Below are 9,983 nucleotides of genomic sequence, written 5' to 3'. Positions count from 1 at the left end.
CCGGCGGCCGGCGTGGTGACGGCGCCGCTCCTTGGCGGCGGGGCGGCGTGGTGGTGCCGGGTGGCCGTCGACGCGCCCCCGGCCCAGATCCGGGCACGTCGGGCCCCATCTGGGCCCCTGGGGGCCGGCCCCCCGGCATGGTCTCGTTGTCTGCGGCGCGGTGAGGAGGAGGAGCGGCTCGGACTTGGGGCGTCGGCGTCGATGGCGTGCCGGCAGCAGCGCGAAGGCGGGAGCTTTACGGGCCCACGAGGGCTCGGCCGGGCCTGTGGGCCTACGGGCCTGGTGTGCTCCTGCTATTGCGTCCGGACGGCTACTGTCGCTGACGGTGGAGGTGGGGCCCTCCCGCGTGCCGATGGTGCTGATGCCCTAGTCCCGGCTCTGATTCTTCGTCGTGCTGTTCTCACTTCGCGGTGCCGTGGTGAGACGGCGTGGAGGCCTCATGACCGCGTTGGCGTAGGGTGGTGGTTGGTTTGGTGGCGGGATCCGGAGCGCCCGAGGTGCGGGTTGGGATCGGGGGAAACCCCTGTCGGCGTGGCCGACCCCGGCGCGGTGGCGCCTGTGGGTGCCGCCTGACCTTCCGGGAGGGCGTCGGGGGCTACTCTTCCTATCGCCTCGTCGTGTACCGGGGGAAACCCTTGGCAGCAGCGTCGTCATCGTCGCGATCCTTCTTGGAGGTGTTGATTGATGCCGGCGCTTCGGAGTCTTGGAGCCTAGTGGATAAGACCGGTGGGCCTAGCGATCGCGAGGCTTCTTCGTTTTTGTTGATCCGCCGTTGTCGGCATTTGTTTCTTTTGCTCTTTCTCTGTTGTTTCTTTTGGGCGTGACTGTGCTGCTTCCGTCCCAGCACCTATCCCTGTATGATCCGGTTGGTTGCTTTGTATACAAAGCGGGGGGAAACCCTTTTTCGGTAATACATGAGGTTATTGGCTTCATTGTTAACAGCCTCTTTTATTTTTGTTTCCTCTGATACTGACTTCACAAAATGTCAAGTTGATAACTTGTCTATTGCATGTCTATACATGCTAAGGAATCATTCTTGAATCTAATTATGAAAATGATACCTTATGCTGATATACATATTGAAGTTCTCAATTGATCATTGTTAGAGTTGTGTCGAATATTGTGTACAAGGTAGGTTATAGTTGGACTTGTAGTTGTATTGTGTTTAGATAGGACATAGAGTCGTGTCCAAGTAGGACACTTGTATCCTAGGCCTCTCATATATAGCGGGGCTAGACACACGATGTAACCTATGCCATAATAGCACAGGCGCGCAAGGGGGAGCCGGCGGCGTGTGCCGGCGCCCGGGTGGCCGGTGTGCGGTATTGTGACGGTGTCACGGGGAGGAGCGCCCGTAGTCAGGCCCCGGGGATGTAGCCATATCGGTGAACCTCGTTAACAAATCTCGGTGTCGTGCTCGTGTGATTGCTTGGTCCTCGGATGATCGACGGAGTGTCTCGGATTTATTCTAACAAGTGGTATCATGAGCTAGGTTGTTTGGAGGTAAATTATCGATCCAGAGGAGGAAGATTCGATGTCATGATCATCGTCAGCGTGGAGTCACAGCGGACGGAAGTGATCTGGAGACGTCGTCAGATCCAAGAAAGCGGATCACATGGCAGCAGCGTACAGCTTGTACTAAAGCCGGTTCGGCGAGATCGGAGGGTAGAGTGGCGGCGTATCGCGTAAACAGCAGCAGGCGGATTGCTCACACGGCTGACCAGGTCGTGTTGGGCTCAGCTGAGCCGTGGGCTGATGGGCGTTGTCATGTCCAGGAGCACGGCCGTAGGCTAGGCCAGGCCGCTCGGGTATACGCGGAGGTACGCGGAGAGGCGCTGTGACTCGGATGGTGGTACGTGCTGTAGGAGGTATACGGGATTTGTTTTGGACCAAAAGAGCCGACACGGACAAGCAGATCAAATCAGCGGAAAGAAAATCTATCATGATACACATCCATCAAGGAGAACAGGACAAGGCAAAAGCTAGCATTCGGAGTTGGGCTTAGGAGCGATGCCACGTGAGAAGACCAGAAGATTTTTTGGTTGGAATTGCTATTAGTACGTGGAGGTTGTTCGTGTACTTGGGCATTGTGTTGGTAGCTCGGATAATTTTTCGCAGGGTCAGTCATACAAACAAACATGGCGCAAACGGGTACCGGGTTTGAGGTAGAGAAATTCACGAAACTGGAAACCTTGGGTTATGGCAAACACGGGTGAAAGATTTGTTGGCACAACAGGGATGCTTAAAGGCGTTGTGGGAAGTCATGACAGCTGAGATGGAAGTATCATGTGATGGATGGGAATTCGTGGAAGACGGCATGGGAGCCTTGAGCGTGTCGTGCAGTCGAACGAGATCGGCTGGGTCGGACTAGACAGTCTGATGGGATCGACGCATGTCGGTTGGTACAGAAGACGGTGGTGGGATCGGCGACGACGACATAGGAGCGTGATGCCGATGGTGACCGACTTCTGGGCATGGAAACATGTGGCGCAGGTCCAGAGGGCTTGTGTGGCTTCGACAAGGCTATGGCGCGGGGTTGATTCAAGACGGTGCACACGAGAGCTTGGAGTCGATGGGGCGCGGGGTGGCACGTACAACCACCATGAAGTCATGTTGAAGGTGGAGCTGATTGAGGGGCTACGGCGTAAGAGCTCAGAGAGTCAAAGCCTATTCAGCGGGGAAAAGCGAGTGACACGTAATTCGAACTGGAGCCCAGTGGTCTGATGGAAGCGTGAAACTCGTCATCGGTCGGTAATGATCGGTGGTACTCTGCGGTGGGGGTTGAGTGGTGTGGGTTCACGACCCTTGACACTCGACAGGGACAGCTGGGAGGCTCGACGCGGTAATAGCGGCGAGGTGTGCGGTACGCACGGGACATGGAGACGGGCCAGGGCTCTGGTGGTCATACATGTGGTGAGACAACTGCGAATTTGACTCGGATGACTACAAGCAATGGTGAAATTCCTTTAAGTTTCGGACAGGCGGTCAAGAAAGGAGCGGTGATGTTGAGTTCAGGTAACTCTTATGTGTGACACCCAATATGTGAGTTGTTCACTTTCACGCAGGTCAGTGATCAATGTGTGATGGCGTTGGACTGATGCTCTGAAAGTTGGGAGCACAAACTAGAGTAACAAGGAATTTAATTTTGCTCGAGTGTTGACTGTGGTCAAGAAATGGAGGGACTACAAGTTGCGGGCGGAGTCATATGGAGTCTTTGGAGTAGCAGCGGTACTCATGGGATAAGCTCAAGTCCAATGTACATGGAAGTTTAACGCATTGACGAATTCAAGGTGGTGAAGAATATTCGCCAAGGTGGAGTTTGTTAGAGTTGTGTCGAATGTTGTGTACAAGGTAGGTTACAATTGGACTTGTAGTTGTATTGTCTTTAGATAGGATATGGAGTCGTGTCCAAGTAGGACACTTGTATCCTAGGCCTCTCATATATATAGCGGGGCTAGACACACGATGTAACCTATGCCAACATAATAGCACAGGCACGCAAGGGGGAGCCGGCGGCGTGTGCCGGTGCCCGGGTGGCCGGTGTGCGGTATTGTGACGGTGTCACGGGGAGGAGCGCCCGTAGTCAGACCCCGGGGATGTAGCCATATCGGTGAACCTCGTTAACAAATCTCGGTGTTGTGCTCGTGTGATTGCTTGGTCCTCGGATGATCGACAGAGTGTCTCGGATTTATTCTAACAATCATTTTCAATCAAGTTCTTTTGTATACTTCATAAGGTTTCGACTCCACAATTTCTAATGTGTTACTTGTTCGGGTCTTCTCTTTTCGCTTGATTTCGTAAAGTTCACTGCAGTGTTACAAGAATAAGTTTGTTTAGAAGGCATCACATTTCACGCCTTATTTGTGTATCTGGTATGTTTGTATTGCATGTAGATTAATGTGACCTATATGGAATAATACAGACGGAGGTTATAGAACTTACTCAAATTCTGGACCTAGGTTGACAATAGGGGAAAAGTTGGGTAATGGAAACCATAAAACAATTAAGTAGTGTGGTAACTTGAAATAATTGCAAATTTGGATCTAAGCTTATCTTGGGTATGACAGACTACCAATGGTTTCAAATAACCAGTCACGAAACTGAAAATTCAAATCTGAGTTAAGAAAATTGAAAACTTGACTTATGAGTTCTTTATTTATGTATTGGTACCTTTATTTTTTTACTTTGATCAGCTTAAATTTTGTAATGAACTATCTTTTCCAGTATTATTGGGCGATGGAGCAAATACGCCTGCATAAAGAGTTTGATAAGCTTTTGGTTTCCGGTGGGCTAGATCATCATATGGATGGATTTATATCATCTAAGTCTAAGGTAATTATTTGCGTCAATACAAGTACCACTACATACTTCTACACATTATATTTTAACTCTGTTGCGATATGCAGGATGACTTTGTAAAGAATCTTGTTAAGCGTGAGCTGCTGACGGAGTTTTCAGATATAGAACATGATCTCATAAAATTGTCTCTGGAGGTGCTAATTGTTCATGAACTATTCATAACTGTGTTACTTCTCTAATAGGTACTTCCTTAACAATATTCTTCCCTTCATAGTGGAGAGCTGACTTTGTGGAAATTCGGCATCAAGTTCGCACTTACTCTGATTGTTTACGGAACCTCCTTAAGGATGAGACGGTATGAATACATATCTTAATGCAATATATAATTGTGATGTGTTTCTACAACAACTTATATGAATACTCATCTTTGACAATAGATGAAGGTGAGTAAGGGTGTGTTGTGTGTTTGGATCTTCTGCTCGTGCTGGCTAGATGTGCAAGGATTTCTCGTTAGCACAAGCTACAGCCTACAATGGATAGGCTACTTGTTAAGTTCTTTCAGCCTGCTACTAGCTAACAGAGAAATATGAGCTGACTAACAAATGGTAGTTTGCTTGGAAAAGCTAGGCTACATGGGTAGGCATTACTTTTATTGCTTGTTGCTGGAAGAGAGCTGATTTGGCTTCGGCTCTGGTTGCTCTAGACCATTGAGGCTAGTTTGCTTGGCAAAGCTAGCCTTTTGTTTTATACCAAATACATACCCTTGCTTACCAATGCTATATAACTAATCTTGCTTAGGATCCATACGCATCCAAAGTGCGATATTTCTGACAGTACTTATTTTCTTTTTTGCAAATTGCGAAGTTCTGTGTGGGAATTTCCAATATATGGCTTCAATTATTGTCATTATAATTCGACAGCAGTAGCAAAGTATGCTAGGAAAACTGAGCACTCAAAGCTGCATCAGAGCACGGGCTCCCAGTCCAAAAAAAAAAACTAAGTTCTAAATGTAAAAACAGTGAAACATGTAGATTCCTTAGTGCCTTCTATGCTTTTGTAAGTTTTGGGGGAAAAAGTGCTCTGTTGAAATAAGAGACTTAGTGTTGTAAAAAAAATTTGGAGCACTAAATAATTGTTTTTTTACCAAGCATGTAAAAATGATCTCTACTTCATGAATCCAAGAAAATGTATATGCATGTGCAGAATTCAAACATCTGCATGCATGTTTATTCAGAAACTTATTTTTTCTTATTTTATTACTGTGCACCACATGATCATGTGATGGTGAGATAAGAGCCATTTGCTTTTCGCATGGTGCCATACTATGCAAATAAACTTCCGTTTACTCGCGAAAGAACTGATGAACTAAATTCAGAAAACATGAAGTTACAAGTATTTCTAGCTGTGCCCAGTAAATAGAAGTTAGTCTCTGTCCTCTGGTTTAGCATCAGCTCTTTGTTCTGATATATTCTCTACAATGTTTGGATGAGAGGAGTTATTCACTGAGTAGAGATGCACGCATGAAACATATCAAATGCCGATTTTTTCTTATATCATCCTCATAATCTAGCTTCTTAAATCATGTCAAACCTATGGTGCTGTAAATGTAATTCCTAGAAGTACACCAGAAAATAATTTTGTACACCTGTATTCAATATAGGCAATATTATTCAGCACCAGTAGAGATACAAAGATATGTCATTAGAAAATATCAGTACGCAGATATGTTTAATTCTTTCTGAAAATGAAGATTAATTATATGCCATAAGGGGACATCAAGTACCAGCCACTTAGGGTTGGGGATATGCAGGAGGGCCGATGGTTGACGTTGGGATAGGAAGAAGAAGATTGCTGAATGTTGGGAGGGATAAGGAACTCTGCTGGCGAGGGGACAATAATAAAAATTCAAAAATTAACTAAACTTTGACATCATATGACATATCACTACAAAACATATCAGCAACAACAATTCAATAATACGAACTAAACTTAAGTTCATTACATGTCATAGCACAACTCATATTTCAACATAAAAGGCGTAAACAGGGGCAGAGCTAGAGAAAAATAACCCTTATGCACAAGTCTCACATTGAGACAATGATATGTAAATTCAACCAAAAATTTACCAATCGCAATGTGTTTGATTTTTTCGATAAAGGACTTTTCATTGAATAGATATATATCGAGATGATACAATCATATCGAAAGAAAGCCCGGCCTCTACATAGCTAGATGCACACAACCAAAAAGTTCAGAGTACCCTAAAAATAAAATAATTTGATACAATGCCAAGCAATAAATCGTGTCCAGCCTAAGGAGCGGTAGATCCTATCCGTAAATCACACCGCCATCCATGGGGGTAGAAAACCTCCCTGGCCGTACGCTCCAGCCATGTAGACGCCATCATAAAAATATCTCTGTCTTCCGGCTTCTGCAGGATAGACCAAGTACGGAGCCATCATGTACAAACATGAATAACCTGCATAGGAGATGAGACACATTTATTGTTAAAAACCACATCATTCCTGGTAAGCCACATTGCCCAGCATAAGGCCGCCGCTCCCACAAGAATATGTGCAGAAAATTGTTTATTTATACCCCGCAACCAGTTGCCGAACATATTCCGTACACTACGTGGTGGGTATAAATTCGAAGCTACTTGGACCATAGCCCAAACTGCCCAAGCGAACTTGCACTCAAAAAATAGGTGTTTGATAGACTCGTCATGTTGGCAAAAGACGCATGTCTTGGAACCATGCCAGTTTCGTCGTGCCAGATTATCTCTAGTTAGGATGACTCTTTTGTTAAGAAACCAGAGGAAAGTCTTCACTCTTAGGGGAATTTTTAGCTTCCACAATTTCCTGTTATCTACTGGAACATCAGAATGAACCATTGCATCATACATGGATTTGACCGAAAATTTGCCATTCTGATGCAAGTTCCATCGAAAAGTGTCCGGCTCATCTGACAGTTGAATGTCCTCCAGGCGAGTGAGTAATTCATTCCATGTTGTCAGACGAGTGCCCAAAAGATCCCTACGGAAAGAAATATCGGGGTTTTCCTGTCCTAAGACTTGTTTGATCGTGACAAATTTATGTCTGACGATCCGGTACAAGCTCGGATATTGCACCATTAATGGAGTGTTCCCTAGCCAGGTATCTTCCCAGAAACGAACCTGACCACCGTCCCTAACCAAGAAGGTCCCAAATTGGAAGAAGAATTCCTTGGCCTTCGTGACACCACTCCAAAAATGTGAATCCCCAGGTTTTCAATGAATTTGAGAGATGGCATTGGATCCCACATACTTGTTGCGAATGATTTCTTGCCATACTCCATTCTCAGTGAGTAGTTTATAGACCCACTTGCTGAGAAGTGTGATATTTTTAATCTCAAGGTCTTGGATTCCCAGCCCCCCTTGGCTTTTAGGTCTGCATAATACGCTCCACCTAGCCAGTCTATATTTCTTGGTTTCGTTATCACACTGCCAAAAAAATCTGGATCTAAAGTAATCTAGACGCTGTAGAACCCCTTTCGGCAGGTGGAAGAATGACAACATGTATAAAACCATGTTGCTTAGGACGGAATTGATCAAGATCAACCGCCCCCCATAAGATAAGAGTTTGGCCTTCCAACTGGCTAAACGTTTCTCAAGTCTCTCTTCCACATGCTTCCACTCAGCGATAGTTGAACGCCGATAGTGTATGGGGATACCCAGATACCTAATCGAAAACTGCCCGAGCCGGCATCCAAAAATCTCGGCATACTCGGGTGCAGATTGTGCAGCATCTCCAAAGCAAAAAAGTTCACTCTTATGAAAATTAATTTTGAGACCAGAAAGTTCCTCAAAGGCACATAAGAGCAGCTTGAGATTTCTTGCTTTATCTAGATCATGATCCATAAATAGAATCGTGTCATCCACATATTCTAGAATGGATAGACCATCTTCTACCAAGTGTGGAATGACCCCGCTAATTTGACCATCCAGCTTGGCCCGCTCCACTAGGGTAGCTAGCATGTCGGCCACAATGTTAAACAGAATAGGAGATGCGGGGTCGCCTTGACGAAGCCCCTTCCTTGTCTGAAAATAGTTGCCAACATCTTCATTAACTTTTATGGCCACACTACCGCCAGAGACAAAGCTCTCTACCCAACGGCACCATTTTTGTGAAAACCCTTTCATACGCAATGTTTGCAATAGGAAGGGGCACTTAACTTTGTCGTAGGCTTTCTCAAAATCAATTTTAAGAATGACACCGTTCATTTTTTTCCGGTGCAGTTCATGTACAGTTTCGTGCAGGACGACCACTCCATCTAAAATGTTGCGACCTTGCATAAATGTTGTTTGAGTGGGTTTTACGACATGGTCAGCTACACTGTTCAACCGATTAGTCGCCACCTTCGTAAAAAAAATTAAAACTTACATTGAGAAGGCAAATCGGTCGATGTTGTTGAATACGACTAGCCTCCTTAATCTTAGGCAGTAGGATAATTTCCCCAAAGTTTAAACGAGAAATATCAAGGTCCTCGGAATGCAGTTGGTTAAACAACTGAACCAAGTCTGCCTTAATGATGTCCCAAAAACATTGATAGAACTCTGCGGGAAAACCATCCGGTCCCGGTGCCTTGTTGTGTTCCATCTGAAACACAACAGTTCGAATTTCCTCCTCAGAAAACGGAGAGGTTAGGAATTCGTTTTCCGCTTCCGTAACTTGAGTAATGTCATGAGTAACGGATTCGTCTAGCTGAAAATTAGTCTCGGATGAAGGCCGAAAAAGGTCTTTTGTAAAACTTAGTGATAAAATTTCTAAGTGGTACGTCCCCCTCTATTCGGCCTTCCTCCTGGTCAACTGAGAATATATGCTTCTTTCTATGTTTGCCATTGGCTAGCATCTGAAAGTATTTTGTATTATCATCACCTTGCACTAACGAATCCGCCTTGCTACGTTGGTACCATTTAATCTCCTCCTCACGTAGTAGGCGGGCAATCTGCTCGTTAAGATTGCTTTTTTGCTCGATCTCAACAGCAGACAGAGGCCTCACCTTCGCTATTTTGTCAAGGGAATCAATTAGGGTAGACAAACACAGCTTTTCTTTTTTGTAAATGCCAGTAGTATGCTTGGCCCATCCTCGAAGGAATCGACGCAAGGCGCGGATTCGATTATTCCATCTTTGGATGGGTGTGTTACCGCGGGGCTGGCGTGCCCACACTTTCTTAACTAGCACCTGAAATCCCTCTCTAGTGAGCCATCCCAGTTCAAATTTAAACTGGTGGCGATTAGAACTCGGGATTGGTTGTCCAAAATAGGTTAGCAACGGAGCATGATCCGATAAGGCCTCAATTCTTTCTAGTGCCCGAACCGATGCTAGGGGATATTTGTATTCCCAGTCAGTGGCAACTAGCACCCGGTCCAGTTTTTCAAAGGTCGGCACCGAACGGTTGTTGGCCTAGGTATACGGACGACCAAACATCGTGATCTCCCTCAGATCGAGACTGTCAATAACAGCATTAAAGAGGAAAGGCCACCTAGTGTCAAACCGATCGTTGTTTTTTACCTGCTGATATCGAAGGATATTAAAATCCCCCCCGATTAACATGGGATGAGGATTGTTTTGATAGGTATTAACCAGCTCTTTTAGAAAAGCAGACTTAAACTCCTCTTGAGCGGCACCATATACAGCCACCA

The 9,983-nt window shown here is 45.6% G+C and overlaps 1 protein-coding gene across 1 annotated transcript in view; it reads left to right on the top strand.

The window, feature by feature from the left end:
* The window catches only part of LOC119316543, a 28,609-nt gene extending 23,486 nt beyond the window's left edge, over nucleotides 1–5,123 (top strand). Inside the window, exons 17-20 of the mRNA XM_037590867.1 lie at nucleotides 4,225–4,332; nucleotides 4,407–4,493; nucleotides 4,574–4,654; nucleotides 4,737–5,123. Of these exons, the coding sequence (XP_037446764.1) occupies nucleotides 4,225–4,332; nucleotides 4,407–4,493; nucleotides 4,574–4,654; nucleotides 4,737–4,889 (429 nt within the window). The 3' untranslated portion in view covers nucleotides 4,890–5,123. The remainder of the gene's footprint in view (nucleotides 1–4,224; nucleotides 4,333–4,406; nucleotides 4,494–4,573; nucleotides 4,655–4,736) is intronic.
* Nucleotides 5,124–9,983: the final 4,860 nt, after the last annotated feature.

The sequence above is a fragment of the Triticum dicoccoides genome, chromosome 6A (assembly GCF_002162155.2).
Source record: "Triticum dicoccoides isolate Atlit2015 ecotype Zavitan chromosome 6A, WEW_v2.0, whole genome shotgun sequence".
Lineage (NCBI taxonomy): Eukaryota > Viridiplantae > Streptophyta > Magnoliopsida > Poales > Poaceae > Triticum > Triticum dicoccoides.
The sequence above is the reverse complement of the archived record's forward strand: the minus strand, read 5'-3'. Positions and strand labels throughout refer to the sequence as shown.